Raw genomic sequence first — 19,531 nt, forward strand, 5'->3', positions numbered from 1 at the left:
ACACTGGTCTTCTGGAGCTTGGGAAAGGCAAAACACTGGCCTATTAGTGAAGACTGATTTTGTAAGAAATTCTAAATATAACTATTTAGAATTATGAAGAATAAAATTTTCATAAGTGAAGCTGGTCTAGATTTTGCTCTTTATCTTCATCTAGTTTTGTATCAGATTATTTCACCCGTGTAAAATTAATTGGTAAAATTTTGTTAAGGATTATCTATTCTTAAGGTTTTTACCTACACAACCATCAGATTTTTTCCTTAAACAGGAACTTCGTACACACAATTTATTTGTTGGTCTGTGGGTTCTAGAGCACAGTCAATTGTGATAACATACTTATAGAGAAGAAAATGTAATCCCTCTATATTTTTATATATATTGCAATACATATAGTACATAAAGTGTTACCTTATAATAAAAGGAAAATGTATTGATAATCTGTAATCACTTTTATCATCATTAATGCTGAATGTTTATATATCATTTTCTTTTCCTTGATTGGACCTGCCAAGATACAGTCATTAACACTGGAAGTCTACTAGTGTCTAATCTCTTAATTTCTACTTTCAATTGTACTTTGCTTCTCTTGTGTTGGTTTTTTGTTCTGTTTCTTGTTTCTTGACATAAATGCTTATTCATTCCTTTAATACATTTATCTACGTGACAGGCCCAGCACTGATTGCTGCAGGTAAGTGAAGAAGATGAAGACTGGGCCCACAAACGAAGTTTCCTTAATGCATTCAGGGGCACACATTTCTCACTGAATAGAACTTTGGTTACATCTGACAAATTTAGATATGCAGGCATCTCATTAACAATCATTTCTTAAGTAGTGTGTAATTTCAGCTTTGATTTTAAATATTTTATTATTTCAAATACATAAAAAAGTAAAAATGTTAGAACAATGAACCCTCCATAAACAGCCACTCTACTTCAGTAATTATCAACATTTTGCTAATCTACTTTCTAGCTCTTTGCCAATTTGCTACTTTCTTTTTCTTTTGCTGGAGTTATTTTAATGCAAATCTGGGTATCTTATTTCATATATATGTATCTCTAAAACATAGGATGTTCTATCTTTTAATAACCACATCCCTAACAAAACTAGTATTTCTAAAAATCATTTAATACTCAGTGCATGTCCACATTTCCCCCAGTCTCCAAAATGTTGTTTTACATTGTTCAATCTGGGTCCAAATAATACCCACATATTGAATTTAGTTGATATGCCTCGTCTTTTAAAATCTGTTAACAGTGCCCTTCTTTCTTTTTCATGCCACTCATTAGTTGAAGAAATCAGGTCATTTGTTTTGTAGAATTTTACACATTCTGGATCTGCTTGGCTGCTTCCTTGTGGTGCCATTTACTTTTTCATCTATTCCCCAAATTCTTGGCTTTAAAAATTTTTTTGATTTAAAGGTTTGATTCCTTCAGTTCATTATTTTGGCAATAAGACTTCATAGGTAGTGGTATGTACTTCCTAATTGCATTGTATCAGGAGGTGCCTATTGTCTGATCGTCCCACCTTTATAGAGGTTAAAATTGAATAAAGGGCTCAGAGGTGGTCAGCTTGATAAATCCAATATAACGTTCCCACTATAAACTTTTTCCCAAATAGTTTTAATATCCACTGAAGATCATTTTCTGGACCCATTATTCCATTAGGAACTAGAAAATTTTTCTAACCCTATCAATTTTTCTGTATTTACTGGTGAGATTTCTTAAATTAAAAAAATTAATTTGATGAGCTTTGGGTGACTCTGAAACTTGATTCACATGGGAAAAGCAAAATAAATACTTATTTTTCCCTTTATTTATTGGTTTTCAGAATGATGAATTGGTACCCAAGCATTTCCCATACCAGCCATAACTGAGTAAATTATCAAACTGCTACTGGGGTCATGTGAAAAGACCCAACTCCCACTGGCTGAAGATGGGGCAATTTGAGCATCAAAAAGTATATTGACTATAATGGAATGTTTTCTTTTATACAAGAGTATCATACGCACACACACAATTAAATTTCCAAGTGGTTAGTTCCTTTATGCCACCTTTTTGATAATTTCTAATTAATTGAATGGTGGTCAGAGATGAGGGATTATAAAACGTTTACTCTTTGAAATTTATTATGGGAAAATAATTTCATATTTCTCTTTGATTCTTCCAATAGTTGTACTCTTAACAACCTCATATTCATGAAATTCATAAGGTTTCTTTTCAGCATGAAATTTCAGATGCAGCTCAAGTGATGAAGAACTTCTCAGATTCAATATAACCTCCTAGATTTTATCCAGAATAAATTATCTTAAGTTTAGTAAGTGCTGAGCAGTGACAGGAGGCATTTCTACATTTATTACTTCTATAGGATATTCCTTTCATATGAATTCACTAATACTAATGATGTTAATAACAACTATAGGTAATATTTACAGAAAACATGCTATGTGGCTGCTGTTTTTCCAAGTATTAACTACTCACTCCTCACAACAATTCTATTACATGATGTAGCAGGCTGACTCTGAATTGGCCCCAGTGGTCCCTTCCTCCTGGTATTCATGCTCTTGTGTAAGCCTGTTCCCTTGAGTGTAGGGTGGCCTAGTTCCTTGCTTCTAACCAAAAAAAGATAGCAAAGGTGATGAAATAATGTCATTTCAATGATTAATTACACAAGATGATAGCTTCTTTGATGCTAGCAGCCTCTTGCTTCCTTGGCTTGCACACTCTGATGAAGTAAGCAGCCACCTTGAAGAGGCCCATGTAGCAAGGAACTGAAGTCAGCCTTTAGCCAACAGCCAGCTAGAAACTCAGGACCTCAGCGCAACAGCCCTCAGTGAATTAATTTGGTCAACCACATGAGGTTGGAAGTGCATCCCTTCCCCAGTTGAGCCTTCCGATGAGACTCAGCCACGGTTGAAATCTTGATTTTAGCCTTGTGAGGGGCCCTGAAGCAGAGAACCCAACTAAGTTATGCCTAGATTCCTGACCCACAGAAACTGAGATAATGTGTATTATTTTAAGCTACTAAGTTTGTGGTAATTTATTACACAGCAATAAATAATATACATAGGTACTACTATCATCATTTTACAAGTGAGTGAAATGAGGCACAGAAATTTAAGTACCTTATCTAATAACACACTGGTAATAAAGGGGTGAAATGGCAATAATGATAAATAAGGCTAAAGATTTTCCTGCATTCATTATATTATTTCCTTATATAAATTTGCTGAAGATAAACAATGTCTGAATGGTGGTGGAAGGTTTTAAAGCAATAATTTTTTCTGAAATATAAACTTTTTAATGCTTAGTTATAAGCATGAAACAAATTTTCTCAAAAATGAATTTTCTGATGTTCTGTAACATGTACATTTGAAAGCCTTCTTGTATTAAATTCCATTATGAATTTTCTGATGCTGAGTAAGGTGTGAGTGTTGTCTAAAGGCCTTCTTACATTCCTTACATTTGTAGGGTTTCTCACCAGTATGAATTCTCTGGTGTTGAGTAAGAAAAGAATAAAGTCTAAAAGCTTTACCACATTCCTTACATTCATAAGGTTTCTCTCCAGTATGAATACTCTGATGTTGAGTAAGTTGTGAGAGCAATCTAAAAGGCTTTCTACATTCCTTACATTCATAAGGTTTCTCACCAGTATGAATACTCTGATGTTGAGTAAGTTGTGAGAGTAGTCTAAAGGCCTTCCCACATTCTTCACATTCATAAGGTCTCTCACCAATATGAATGCTCTGATGGGAAATAAGTTGTGAGTAACTACTAAAGGTCTTCCAACATTCCATACATTCATAGGGTTTCTCACGAGTATGAATTCTCTGATGGCGAACAAGCTGTTGCCTTAATCTAAAAGTCTTCCCACACTCTTTACATTCATAGGGTTTCTCACCAGTATGAATACTCTGATGGACAGTAAGCTGTTGGCATATTCTAAAAGCCTTTCCACATTCCTTACATTCATAGGGTTTCTCCCCAAAATGAATTTTCTGATGTATTCTAAGGTCTGGACCACATACGAAGGCCTTCCCACATTCCTTACATTCATAGAGCTTCTCAGAAGTATGAAGTCTCTGATGTCGAGTAAGGTGTGTACACTGCCTAAAAGTCTTCCCACATGCCTTACATTCATAGGGCTTCTCACCAGTGTGAATCCTCTGATGTCGAGCAAGCTGCTGATGTACTCTAAAGGCCTTTCCACATTCCTTACATTCATAGGGTTTTTCACCAGTATGAAGTCTCTGATGTTGAGTAAGTTCTTGGAGGACTGTAAAGGCCTTCCCACATTCCTTACATTCATAGGGTTTCTCACCAGTATGAAGTTTGTGATGTCTAATAAGGTGTGCACGCTGTCTAAAGGCCTGCCCACATTCTTTACATTTGTAAGGTTTTTCACCAGTATGAATTCTCAGGTGTTGACTAAGTGTTGAACGACGAATAAAGGTCTTCCTACATTCCTTACATTCATATAACTTTTCACCATTATGAATTCTCTGATACTCAGCAAGAAGATTATGCCTTTTGTAAGTGGTCATTTTTTCAGAAGCAATTTTCACTTGCCCAAAATATCCCTCTTGTGGTTCCTTTTGCCCCTCAATCTTGCTTTTGCATTCCCAATCATTTCTAAAAATGGAGTCCTGAAGGCCATAGCTTTTAATTCTTTCCATTATCTCCCACTGGAATGAATATATTTCATAAATGTCCTTTTCTGGAGATAAAGTATTGGTCCTGTATCTGGACTCCAAATCTGAAAGAAAACAAGAAAGCAAACACAAGCTGTTTTCCAGTTCCAGAAGAAAGAAAACTATACAGAAATAAAAAGCACCTAAAATAATGCCTATTACTGAAACTGAACAGGACCCTGTGGGCCTCCTGGGCACGGAAGCCTTTCTGTGTCCCCCATTTCTTTGTTTGCACGGAACAGACTCCAGCCTCCATGACCTTCCCTGAGTTCCAAAGGGCATATTCGAACAGTTGCTAATCAGGGAAGGGAGGGGATGCAGAAACAAGGAAGGAGCAGTCAAGAAACAACAGTACAGCCTTGGGGCGTCCTGGTTCCACCTCAAGGGATACACATAACAGTATCTTTGAGGTCTTCTGCAGAACTAAAACCCCCACCAAACGGAAGATGTTCCAGAGAGAAAGTCACAGTTTGATAACCTTGAGAAGCTCATCAGGAGACCACCTGAGGCCAGATTAAAGGAATACAGGCCCTGCACACACCCTGATCCTTATCAGCAATCCCACCCTTGAACCACTGCTATAAAACTCACCAAATGCTCCTGGGTTGGGACACACAGTTTTTGAGGCACTAGCCTGCTGTGTCCCCCTTCGCCTGGCAAAGCAATAAAGCTATTCTTTCCTACTTCACCCAAACCTCTGTCTCCGAGATTCGATTTGGCACTGGTGCACAAAGGCTGAATTTTCAGCATCATTACCAGTGAATGGATTAGGCATCTCTAGAAGATAGGCATTCCTGCTACAATAACACATATGTGTACCTAAAAAAACGTATCTTCTGTAAAATTACACACCAAAAATTAGAGTTTATGGGGAAAACAGGACTGGAGAAGAGCAGTCAAATCTATGCAACGTTATTGGCAGAGCAGTAACAAATATAATAATTGATATCTCAAGAGATAACCTGAAAGGCAGCCCAACACAGCTGAAGGCTGCATCGTGGATACTAAAAAGCACACAAAAAATTGAAAACACTGGATTTCAGGTGTTGAGACATTGTACATGAAAATAAAGCCCTGAGCCAGTGAGGCTACCATTAAGATGGAAATAGGATGAAGTGAAACCTGTCATCAGCTAGGAGACATGCAAGGTTGATGGTATCCATGTCTGGGGAGGGAGCCCTGAATGTAGGCATTTATTATTAATTTTCTTAATATAGAGGTGTAAGGGCTCTTAACAATAAAGTATCAAATTAAAGGCTTTTGCCTTTCCAGCTGAATGTTAGAAATCTATTTCTACCATTCTGGCACTATTCAACTAGGAAAATTACCTGTGAAACAACTAAGTTCCACATTATACTGATATCATTCCCTACTTCATATCATTACTAAGCTAATTTGTATTATGGATTATTAACTGTATTATGGAACAGACTATATTCTCATACACTTCAAAATAAGGCAAAGGAAACAGAAAATAAAGAAAGTTCAGGAATGGAGGTGAGGTTGGTGATTAGGGAAACAAGGTAAATCAGTGGAGGCCTGATTTAAGCGTGTGTAAGAATCACCTAAAGGTCTGTTAAAACTATACAGAGATATGTTTGACTGAAACAAGATCTATAGAACTAGTTCCTGCACGTTTTTGTTTTGTTCTTTTTTATATCTGACAATAACCCTGTTGCTGATCAATGTTTGAGTCTCTCTACTTAAAACGTTTTCAATGATTTCTCTTTACAATTAGAATAAAATAGAAATACCTGAGCATGAATAATAAGGCTTCTGCTTATCAACTCCTCTCCCATTTACTCTCTCTGTTCATGCCATAAAGGCCTCTTTTCAGCTCACAAAATGCACTGTTTAATGTTTAATGCAACTGTTGCCATTAAACAGGGCTCTTGATAGGTTGCTCCTTCTTTGGGAAATCCTCTGATTTTGCGTGGTTGACTTCTCTTCATCCTCAGATCTCAAATCAAAAATCACTTCTTCAGAAAAGATATTCCTGCTGATCCTATTTAAGTCTAGGCACTTTATGCTCTATCCCAGCAACATGGTGCTTGTCTCTATAACATTTTTCTCAATTTTGCAATAACATACTTATTAATTTTCTCACTTGTTATTCGGTTAGTCTCTTACCCCTAAGTTTTCCCAGTGGCAGAAACGATTCTAAGTTCACTTACTATTGAATAAGCAACCCCAAATTCGCAATAGATGTTACTCATTTAATTCCCACAATTATGTAATCACTAATAAATATATACATCCATCTCTAATCTTTTTTTTAAATTTATTTTATTTCTGGCTGTGTTGGGTCTTCGTTGCTGTGCGCAGGCTTTCTCTAGTTGCAGTGAGCAGGGGCTACTCTTTGTTGCAGTGCACGGGCTTCTCACTGAGGTGGCTTCTCTTGTTGCGGAGCATGGGTTCTAGGTGCGCGGGCTTCAGTAGTTGTGTCACGCGGGCTTCAGGAGTTGTGGCACACAGGCATCAGCAGTTGTGGCACGTGGGCTCAGTAGTTGTGGCTCGTGGGCTCTAGAGTGCAGGCTCAGTAGTTGTGGCACACGGGTCTAGCTGCTCTACAGCATGTGGGATCTTCCCAGACCAGGGCTCAAACCAGTGTCCCCTGCACTGGCAGGTGGATTCTTGACCACTGCACCACCAGGGAGGCCCTGCCTCTAATCTTTTATACTGTACTACAATGACTTGCTTATCTCCACCAGAGTTCATACGATTACTACATCAGTGCTACATTTACTCAAACACTTGCTCCTCCATACCTTCCCTAGGTGCTCCTCTCCAATCCTACATAGCCGCAGCAACTTTCGTACTTCCCAGAGAATGATCTCAAATATTTTTCAATCATGCTAATATTGACAGGCTTGTGAAATTCTGAGCAAAAAGGCATGTGTAGATATTGAGTACAGCAGAATGGCTGTCAACTATGGAATGGGAGTTGGTATCACCTGAGTACAAGAGAGTACAAATAAAGGCTATGTTAGATGTGGGCTTGAAGACAGTGACCCAGATGGGGGACTTGAGTGAAGAATATCTAAATGCGAATGAAGTAAGAAAAGAGATGGGAGAAGATGGGATAGGAGAGATAGGAAAGTATTTTTCTGCGACTACCGTATAAATGTATAAAACTGTTGAAATGACTCAAATCATAGCCTGATCACTGTGAAACAAAATGAGAAATAAAATCATAAAACCAAGAGACATCTTCACTTCAAAATTTTAAAACTATTTACTAAATTTAAAAATTTTTAGAATTTCTAGAATATTGAAAACACCACATTATCAAGATTCTATGAAATACAGCTACAGATCTTAGAAGAAAATTCATCAATACATTTAAATACTTAGAGCAATAGAAATGAAAGAAAAAAATATATGAGTATCCCACTCAAATTAAGAAAAGAACAACAAAATATACTGAGGAACCCAGGAGAAAATAAATTAAAATAAATGCAGAATTTCATTAATTAGATAACAGAAAAATAATGAAATTAATATGCAAGTGAAAAACCCAGGTTGTTTGAAAAAAATTAAATGAAATATATTAACCATCTGCTAAGATAGTAAGAAAAAACAGGAGGGACTTCCCTGGTGGCACAGCGGTTAAGAATCTGCCTGCCAATGCAGGGGACACAGGTTCAATCCCTGGTCCGGGAAGATCCCACATGCCATGGAGCGACTAAGCCCGTGCACCGCAACTACTGAGCCTGCGCTCCGGAGCCCGTGAGCCACAACTACTGAGCCTGCACGTCTAGAGCCTGTGCTCTGCAACAAGAGAAGCCATTGCAATGAGAAGCCCATGCACTGCAACGAAGAGCAGCCCCCGTTCGCCACAACTAGAGAAAGCCCGTGCACAGCTACAAAGACTCAACACAGCCAAAAATAATAAATTAAAAAAAAATTTTTTTAAGAAAAAAAAAGGAAAGCACTCAAACAAAATAAAAAATAGCAACTAGGTATCAGAGCACATCTTGCAAGCAGAAACACTGACTACCTTTGTTCTGGACTATCGTTTTGAGACTGTGTAACAAATACCCTTGGAAGGTAGAGATACTCTCTCTCTCTAAATCAACATACAGGTTTGCTTACTGTTCAATATAGTAAAGGTAGTATCTCCCTCATAGCAAAGGTCATGCATGTGTATTGCCCATTATGAAAGATTTGGGTTCTCTAAACTCTGGGTCCTCTCCCATAAGGCAGCTCACTGAATGTTCAGGTATCTACCTGGACCATCCATATCACCCCCATGGAACTTGTGGGCAAAGAGGAACAAGGCAAATATGTTGATGTTCATGCTGCTTGTTGTGCTTTGAGCAATAAAATCCTTTGCCTTTGGCTTAGGAGTCTTGTGTCTTCTGCCAGCATCCATCCTACACTGCTGTAGGCTACTTGTTAGCTTGCAAGTAGGGTAAAATTTCAGACCCTTTACACTTCTTGACACTAACAAATTATTAATAAAACTGAATATTTTGAAAATCGTAAGGAACTACTATAGCAATAAAGGGTAATTTTCTAAGAAAATATAGAGAAAGTAGTCAGACCTTCTCAAAAAACTATCTTGAAGATTATCAAAACTTTAGAAAGCATGTAGCCCAATATTTAAAGTAGCCCAGCACGTTAAAAATAAGAAAATAATTCCAAGTTATTTTTAAAGTTTATTTATTTTATTTTTGGCTGCGTTGGGTCTTCGTTGTTGCACGTGGGCTTTCTCTAGTTGCAGCGAGCAGGGGCTACTCTTGGTTGCGGTGTGCAGGCTTCTCATTGCTCTTGTTGTGGAGCATGGGCTCTAGGCGCTCAGGCTTCAGCAGTTGTGGCATGCAGGCTTAGTAGTTGTGGCGCGCAGGCTTAGTAGTTGTGGCGCATGGGCTTAGTTGCTCCGTGGCATGTGGGATCTTCCTAGACCAGGGATCGAACCCATGTCCCCTGCATTGGCAGGTGGATTCTTAACCACTGCGCCACCAGGGAAGCCCCCCAAATTATCTTTAAGTGAGTTTTAAAATGAAATATAAACCTAGTAAAGGAAAGCTATATGCCAATATCACTTATAAAAATTCATGCCAAAACTAATAGCACACTAAAAGAAAATATATCATAACTAACCGTGGCTTACCCTGAGAATGGAAGGACAGTTCAACATTAGTAAATCTACTAAAAGATTTATAATATTAATTATTCTTTTTAAAATTTATTTTTATTTTATTTTATTTTTTTGGCCACACGGCATGTGGAATCTTAAGTTACCTGACCAGGGATTGAACCCATGCCCCCTGCATTGGAAGCACGGAGTCTTAACCACTGGACTGCCAAAGAAATCCCTATAATATTAATTATTCTAAGGATTAAAATTATACACTTATTTCTAAAGACACTGGAAAGCCATCTGACATTAACTCAGCACTCATTATTTATAAAAAAGCACTGAAAATAATACGAATATACAGTTACTTCCTTAACATGATAAAAAATGTATTTCTTAGCCCAAAAGCTAGATTTAACTTAGTGAAGAAATACTGGGAGCATGAGGAGACTTAGGAACTGTTCTAAAAATTGATTGTGGTGGTAGTTATATAACTATATACATTTATTAAAATGCCTAAAACTGAATACTAAAAAGTGAATTTTAATGTATGTCAATTATATATTCATCAATAAACTGAACTTTTTAAAGTATAAAAACGTAAACACAAAAAAGATGTAGATTCCCACTAACTTATAAAAATAATGCAATCCTCAGGGGGTATGTGGAAAATTCCTGTACCTTCCATTCAATTTTTCTGTGAATGGAGACTGTCTATGAATGAAGTCTATTTAAAAAAAAAGTGGATGTAAAGTGTCTTGTCCCTCTAACTCACCTATATTCTATTTCTTTTTTCTTGTTCTGAAATATTTAATTATGAACTCTAAAAGTCATTTTTCTTCTTGCCCAAACTGCCCCCAAAATTAATTTGTAATGGCTTTCTTTAGTCACCAGATTATCACCTAGAATGGAAAAAGCCTGTAGGTCAGAGATATAAGTGGCCTAATGCAATGCAACAATGCTACACTGATTCGAATTAAGGATCAACACTACACTTTAAATCCACTTGTGTAAATGGTTTTTAAGTATATATTTTATTTTTTTTAATTTTTAATTAATCAATTTATTTTTGCCTGCGTTGGGTCCTCATTGCCGTGAGCGGGCTTTCTCTAGTTGCGGCAAGTGGGGGGTACTCTTTGTTGTGCTGCACAGGCTCCTCATTGCGGTGGCTTCTCTTGTTGCGGACCACGGGCTCTAGGTATGTTGGCTTCAGCAGTTGTGGCATGTGGACTCAGTAGTTGTGGCACACGATCTTAGTTGCTCTGTGGCATGTGGGATCTTCCCAGACCAGGGCTCAAACCCATGTCCCCTGCATTGGCAGACGAATTCTAAACCACTGAGCCATCAGGGAAGCCCTTAAGTATATGTTTTTAAAGGATTAGTGAAATATTTTTGTTTGGGGTTTTCTACACAAATATATAGCTACCACTGATAAACTGGGGTAGCTGACGCCCTAAATCCAGGTCAACCTCCACGAGATTAGACTACGCAGTCCCTATTTATTAGGGTAACACAAGCAGACCCCAAAACATGGAAAGTCTGGAGGATGTCTCAGCAGGGCAACCAAAGAGATCAGGATATGACTCCACCTGAGCTGCAAAATTTTGAGACCTCCTGGACGAACTGCTGCTCCTGCTTTGGACAAAGCAGCTTTCAGAGAAATCAGCACCATGTGGTTCCTTCCTGAGAGATCCCAAAAGCATAAGAGGGGTGGCCATAAGGTGGCTTGCAGTTTTAACTGATACTCTGTGATTCTGAATCCCAGTGGAAAATTCTACTCAACAAGCAGAAGAAGAAAATAATTTATTTTCTTCTAGAGCTAGAAAATTAGTCTTTTAACAGAATAATATGACAGTCAAATGATTGATTTCTTTCTTATAATGCTCCTTAGAAAAGCAATCTTGCTGTAAGATCCAACAGATGCATTTTATGCAAACAGAGGTAGAATAAAATTAACACAATCCAAATTAAAAATATCAATGAATTAATTTTTTCATAGAATTAGACATGTTAATTCAAAAATCCATATGAAGAAATAACCAATAATTTTTTAAAAACTGGAAAAGAAGACTAATAAGAAGGGAATACTCCAAGGTTAGTAGAGGCACACTAAAAAGCTCCAGTAATCATAGAGGGACTTCCCTGGTGGTCCAGTGGTAAACAATCCACCTTCCAATGCAGGGGATGCAGGTTTGATCCCTGGTAAGGGAACTAAGATCCCACATGCCACAGGGCAACTAAGCCTGTGCACGACAACTACTGAGCTCGTGCGCCTCAACTAGAGAGCCCGTGTGTCACTAACTACAGAGCCCACATGCGCTGGAGCCTGCGCACCACAACTAGAGCAAAGCTCAAATGCTGCAACAAAGAGCCTGCGTGCTGCAACAAAAAGATCCTGAATGCCTTAACGAAGATCCTGTGTGCCTGCAACTAACACTCGAAGCAACCAAATTAAATAAAATACAATACATATTTAAAAAAAATAATATTGACATTGATGACAAAAAATTGCATTAAAATATTAACAAATTTTCAGGTTAAACATATTGTTGAGAAGCAAAAAGAACTACAATCCTGCAGCCTGTGGAACAAAAACCACATTCACAGAAAGACAGACAAAATGAAAAGGCAGAGGGCTATATACCAGATGAAGGAACAAGATAAAACCCCAGAAAAACAACTAAATGAAGTGGAGATAGGCAACCTTCCAGAAAAAGAATACAGAATAATGATAGTGAAGATGATGCAGGACCTTGGAAAAAGAATGGAGGAAAAGATCGAGAAGATATAAAAAATGTTTAACAAAGATTTAGAAGAATTAAAGAACAAACAGAGACGAACAATACAATAACTGAAATGAAAAATACACTAGAAGGAATCAATAGCAGAATAACTGAAGCAGAAGAACGGATAAGTGACCTGGAAGACAGAATGGTGGAATTTACTGCTGCGGAACAGAATAAAGAAAAAAGAATGAAAAGAAATGAAGACAGCCTAAGAGATCTCTGGGACAACATTAAACGCAACAACATTCGCATTATAGGGGTCCCAGAAGGAGAAGAGAGAGAGAAAGGACCCAAGAAAATATTTGAAGAGATTATAGTCAAAAACTTCCCTAACATGTGAAAGGAAATAGCCACCCAAGTCCAGGAAGCGCAGAGAGTCCCATACAGGATAAACCCAAGGAGAAACATGCCAAGACACATAGTAATCAAACTGGCAAAAATTAAAGACAAAGAAAACTTATTGAAAGCAGCAAGGGAAAAACGACAAACAACATACAAGGGAACTCCCATAAGGTTAACAGCTGATTTCTCAGCAGAAACTCTACAAGCCAGAAGGGAGCGGCATGATATACTTAAAGTGATGAAAGGGAAGAACCTACAACCAAGATTACTCTACCCAGCAAGGATCTCATTCAGATTCGATGGAGAAATCAAAAGTTTTACAGACAAGCAAAAGCTAAGAGAATTCAGTACCACCAAACCAGCTCTACAACAAATGCTAAAGGAACTTCTGTAAGTGGGAAACACAAGAGAAGAAAAGGACCTACAAAAACAAACCCAAAACAATTAAGAAAATGGTCATAGGAACATACATATTGATAATTACCTTAAACGTGAATGGATTAAATGCTCCAACCAAAAGACACAGGCTCGCTGAATGGATACAAAAACAAGACTCATATATATGCTGTGTACCAGAGACCCACTTCAGACCTAGGAACACATACAGACTGAAAGTGAGGGGATGGAAAAAGATATTCCATGCAAATGGAAATCAAAAGAAAGCTAGGGTAGCAATACTCATAACAGATAAAATAGACTTTAAAATAAAGAATGTTACAAGAGACAAGGAAGGACACTACATAATGATCAAGGGATCAATCCAAGAAGAAGATATAACAATTATTAATATATATGCATCCAACATAGAAGCACGTCAATACATAAGGCAACTGCTAACAGCTATAGAAGAGGAAATCGACAGTAACATAATAATAGTTGGGAACTTTAACACCTCACTTACACTAATGGACAGATCATCCAAAATGAAAATAAATAAGGAAACAGAAGCTTTAAATGACACAATAGACCAGATAGATTTACTTGATATTTATAAGACATTCCATCCAAAAACAGCAGATTACACTTTCTTCTAAAGTGTGCACAGAACACTCTCCAGGATAGATCACGTCATGGGTCACAAATCAAGCCTCAGTAAATTTAAGAAAATTGAAATCATATCAAGCATCTTTTCTAAGCACAACGCTATGCGATTAGAAATCAATTACAGGGAAAAAAATGTAAAAAACACAAACACATGGAGGCTAAACAATACGTTACTAAATAACCAGGAGATCACTGAAGAAATCAAAGAGGAAATAAAAAAATACCTACAGACAAATGACAATGAAAACACGATGATCCAAAACCTATGGGATGCGGCAAAAGCAGTTCTAAGAGGGAAATTTATAGCTCTACAAGCCTACCTCAAGAAACAAGAAAAATCTCAAATAAACAATCTAAACTTATACCTAAAGGAACTAGATAAAGAAGAACAAAACAACCCAAAGTTAGCAGAAGGAAAGAAATCATAAAGATCAGAGCAGAAATAAATGAAATAGAAGCAAAGAAAACAGTAGCAAGGATCAATAAAACCAAAAGCCGGTTCTTTGAGAAGATAAACAAAATTGACAAACCATTAGCCAGACTCATCAAGAAAAAGAGGGAGAGGACTCAAATCAGTAAAATTAGAATTGAAAAAGGAGAAGTTACAACAGACACCACCGAAATACAAAGCATCCTGAGAGACTACCACAAGCAACTCTATGCCAATAAAATGGACAACCTGGAAGAAATGGACAAATTCTTAGAAAGGTATAACCTCCCAAGACTGAACCAGGAAGAAATAGAAAAAATATGAACAGACCAATCACAAATAATGAAATTGAAACTGTGATTAAAAATTTTCTAACAAACAAAAGTCCAGGACCAGATGGCTTCACAGGTGAATTCTAGCAAACATTTAGAGAAGAGCTAACACCCATCCTTCTCAAACTCTTCCAAAAACTTGCAGAGGAAGGAACACTCCCAAACTCATTCTATGAGGCCACCATCACCCTGATACCAAAACCAGACAAAGATACTACAAAAAAAGAAAGTTACAGACCAATATCACAGATGGATATAGATGTAAAAATCCTCAACAAAATACTAGCAAACAGAATCCAAAAACACGTTAAAAGGATAATACACCATGATCAAGTGGGATTTATCCAGGGATGCAGGAATTGTTCAATATATGCAAATCAATCAATGTGATACACCATATTAACAAATTGAAGAATGAAAACCGTATGATCATCTCAACAGATGCAGAAAATGCTTTTGACAAAATTCAACACCCATTTATGATAAAAGCTCTCCAGAAAGTGGGTATAGAGGGAACCTACCTCGACATAATAAAGGCCATATATGACGAGCCCACAGCAAACATCATTTTCCATGGGGAAAAACTGGAAGCATTTCCTCTAAGATCAGGAACAAGACAAAGATTCCACTCTCACCACTATTATTCAACATAGTTTTGGAAGTCCTAGCCACGGCAATCAGAGAAGAAAAAGAAATAAAAGGAATACAAATTGGAAATGAAGAAGTAAAACTGTCACTGTTTGCAGATGACATGGTACTATACATAGAGAATCCTAAAGATGCTAACAGAAAACTACTAGAGCTAATCAATGAATCTGGTACAGTTGCAGGATACAAAATTAATGCACAGAAATCTCTTGCATTCCTATACACTAATGATGAAAAATATGAAAGAGAAATTAAGGAAACAGTCCCATTTACCACTGCAACAAAAGGAATAAAATACCTCGGAATAAACCTACCGAGGGAGACAAAAGACCTGCATGCAGAAAACTATAAGACACTGATGAAAGAAATTAAAGATGATACCAACAGATGATACCAACAGCCCACATGCAACAACAAAGACCCAACGCAGCATAAATATAAATAAATAAATAAATAAATTAAAAACCACTACCATATTCCACTGGGGCAAATGAAATAGCCTCCTAATTGGTCTTCCTACTATCCATCTTGCTCCCATTCAATCTATTCTCCATAGAGTGATAATTATAAATCAGCTCATGTCATTCCCCTGCTCAGAAATCTCCAATGCCTTTCTATCACACTTAAAAGTCACATGCCAGGAGTTCCCTGGTGGCCTAGGGGTTAGGATTTCAGGCTTTCACTGCTGTGGCCCAGGTTCAATCCCTGGTTGGGGAACCGAGATCCGGCAAGTGGTGCAGCAGGGCAAAAAATAAAAATTAAGTCACATGCCTTCCCCTATGACATACAAACTTTTACACGATTAGCCCTTGCCTAACTTTCTGACTTCATCTTGTTACTCTACTTTTCACTTACCTTTTGAATAATCATCCTGGTCTTCTTGTTGTTCCTCAAACATCAAGGCCTTTGTTCCTCCGACCCAAGACCTCTGCATTTACTGTTCCATTAGGACTGCTCTTGCTTCTTGCTTTAGATATTCATATGGTTTGAGCTCTTTTTTCATGTTTCCACTCGAGTATCACCTCCTCAAAAAGCCCCAACCACCCTAAAACAAACCTGTTTACACCTGCCAATTTCTATCCCTCGTTCTTCTCACTTTTCTTAATAACACTTGTCACTATATAATATTGTTTATTCATTTACTTGTTTACTTAATGTCCTTTATCCTATTAAAATATAAACAGCAAGACTGCTGGGAACTACCACTCTTGCTCACAATTGTCCTACTGGTGTCTAGGACGGTGCTTGGTTCAGATTGGGCACACAAGTATTTGCCAAATAAATAAACGAACATATTTTTAGGCAAGCAAATATATATATATTAGTTAGACTGGAAAGAAACTGGATCCCATATAGATATTGCTATGGACCAAACTGTGTCCCTCCAAAATTATACATTTAAGCCCTGACACCCAATGTGACTATATTTGGAGAAAGTGCTTTTAGGAGGCAGTTAAGGTTAAATGAAGTAATAAGGACGGAGTCCTGATTCACAGGACTGGTGGGTAGAATAGGATAGGATAGGACTGGTGGTCTTACAGGAGGAAGAAAGAGATTGTGCTCTCTCTCTTCACCATGTGAGGACAGTGTGAGAACAGGGTCATCTGCAAGCCAGGAAGAGAGCCCTCATCAGGCCCCAAGATGCTAATCTCAGACTTCTAGCCACCAGAATTATGAGAAAATACATTTCTGTTGTCTAAGTCACTCAGTCCATGGTATTTTGTTATGGCAGCCTGAGCTGCCTAATACAGATTTAGATATAGATGAATTGTAGTCTTTGATCAAGAAAAAAGAGTAGCTCCTCTCTTTGTCAAATCTTTTACCTATCACCCCCAACAGGACATTTTTACTTACTTTTTATTTTGAAATAACGTAGATTCACAGGAGTTTGCAAAGAAATGTACAGGAAAGTCTCATGCAGGCTTCACCCAGCCCCTTTCAATGTTAACATCTTACAAACTATAGTACAATATTCAAACCAAGAAATTACCCTTGGTATAATCCATAGGGCTTACTTAGATTTCACCAGTTATACATGCCATCACGTATGTGTATGTATATAGTTCTATGCAATTTTATCACATGTATAGCCTTGCATAACCACTACCACAATGAACATACTCAACTACATCATAACCACAAGACTCCCCTGTGTTATTCCTTTATAGCCCAACCATCTCCTCCCCTCCCCTCCCTCCCTAACCCCTGGCAACCACTAATCCATTTCCCATCTCTATAATTTTATTATTTCATAAATATTAGACAATTAGAGTCATACAGTATATAACCTTTTGTGATTGGTTTTTCTCACTCAGCATAATTTCCTTGAGGTTCATCCAAGTCGTTGTGTGTATTAATAATGTATTCCTTTTTGTTGGTGAGTATTATTCCATGGTATGGATGTACCTTTTACCCATTTTTTAATTGGGTTGTTCATCATTATAGTGTTGAGTTGTAATGTAGAGGCTGGATACTGGTCCTTTGTTTTACTACTATTTTCTCTCAGTCTGTGACTCACCTATTCATTTTTTAATTAGCATATTTTGATGAGACAAAGTTTTTAATTTGGATAAATGGTGACTTATCAATTTTTAATTTTTATGGTTATTGCTTTCTCCTAAGAAACCTTTGCCTACTACCAAGTCATTCCCCTACGTTTTCCTCTAAAAGCTTTATGTTTCTTATATATAAAATGTATACTTAGTTCTTAAATTTTCATTTTATTTTTTATACTTAGCTTTTATATTTGGCTTTTAAGATTTTTTAATGTTTAGTTTTTATATTTACGTTTAAAATACATCTCAAATTAATTTTGGAATGAGACAGAGTTCAAGATTTTTTTCCAGCTATTCCAGCATCAGTTGTTGAAAGGACTTTCCTTTCTCCACTAGAATGCTTTGATGCCTTTGCCAATAAATAAATGACCCTTTAAGTGCATGTGAGGTCTACATCTAGGGTCTCTGTTCTGTTTGTTGATCCTTAGCCAATACCATAATGTCTTGATTATTAGAGTTTTATAATATATCTTGAAGTATCTTGAAGTCATGTAGTCTAAGTTCTATAATATGCTCTTCCTTTTTCAAGACTGTTTTAGACATGCTAAGTCCACTGCTTTTCCACATACATTTTAGAATCAGCTTGTTAATGTCTACAAAAAAAAAAACAAGGTTCCTAGGATTATGACTGGAATTGTGTTGAATCTATACAATTGACATTTTTATAATACCGAGTCCCCATCCCCAAAATGGTATCTTTCTCTTCATTAGGTCTTTTATTTCTCTTAGCAATGTTCCATCATTTTTATTATAGAGGTTTTACACATTTTGTCAAATTTATTCCTTAGTATTTTTTTTGACACTACTGTAAATTGACTTAATTGACTTTAATTTTTCTTAATTGACTTTAATTTTCTAATTTTTTTCACTCTTAGTTTATAATAACACAATTGATTTTTGTAGCTCAACCTTGTATCCTGTGATCTTCTGTGATCTTCACTTATTGCTTTGAGTAGCTGTTATTTTGATTCCTTACAATTTTCTAAGTATATAATTATGCCATCTCCAAATAGTTTTACTTCTTCCTTTCTGATCTTTACAATATCTCTTATCTCTTTTTCTTGCCTTATTGCAATGCTAGAACCTTCAATACAATGTTAAGCAGAATTGGGGAGACTGGGCATCCTTGCCTTATTCACAATCTTGGGGGAAACTCTTCAATCAAGTATGATGAAGTTTATGATGTAGTATTTTTTCAGCAGATGTCCCTTATCAGATTGAGGAAGCTCCCCTCAGTTTCTAGTTTCCTAAGAATTTTTATTATAAATGGATGTTGAATTTTGTCATATGCTATTTTTACATCTATGGAGATGATCACATGGTTTCTCACATTTCTGTTAATATGTTAAATTACACTGATTAATTTTTTAATGTTAAACCAAGCTAGGGTTTTCCTGGGATAAACCCTACTTGGTCATCATTTTTATATATTGCTGGATTTAATTTCCTGATATTTTTTAAGCATTTAACATCTACATTCACAAAGGATAGAAATTACCAAAGGGAAAAAAATTATAGACTTATATCCTTCATGAACTTAGTAAAAGAGTTATAGTAGTCTCATAAAATGAGTTGGAAGGAGTTCTTTCTTTTTCTGAAGGAATTTGTGTAATACTGTAATATTAC

The 19,531-nt window shown here is 36.8% G+C and overlaps 1 protein-coding gene across 2 annotated transcripts in view; it reads right to left on the minus strand.

The window, feature by feature from the left end:
• Positions 1-359: 359 nt before the first annotated feature.
• LOC132480575 (zinc finger protein 14 homolog) overlaps positions 360-19,531 on the minus strand; it is a 219,344-nt gene continuing 200,172 nt past the window's right edge. For both annotated transcript variants that reach the window (XM_060084868.1, XM_060084867.1), the window contains one exon: positions 360-4,750. In XM_060084868.1, the coding sequence (XP_059940851.1) occupies positions 3,384-4,750 (1,367 nt within the window). In that variant the 3' untranslated portion in view covers positions 360-3,383. The remainder of the gene's footprint in view (positions 4,751-19,531) is intronic.

Source organism: Mesoplodon densirostris, chromosome 19 (assembly GCF_025265405.1).
Source record: "Mesoplodon densirostris isolate mMesDen1 chromosome 19, mMesDen1 primary haplotype, whole genome shotgun sequence".
Taxonomy (NCBI): domain Eukaryota; kingdom Metazoa; phylum Chordata; class Mammalia; order Artiodactyla; family Ziphiidae; genus Mesoplodon; species Mesoplodon densirostris.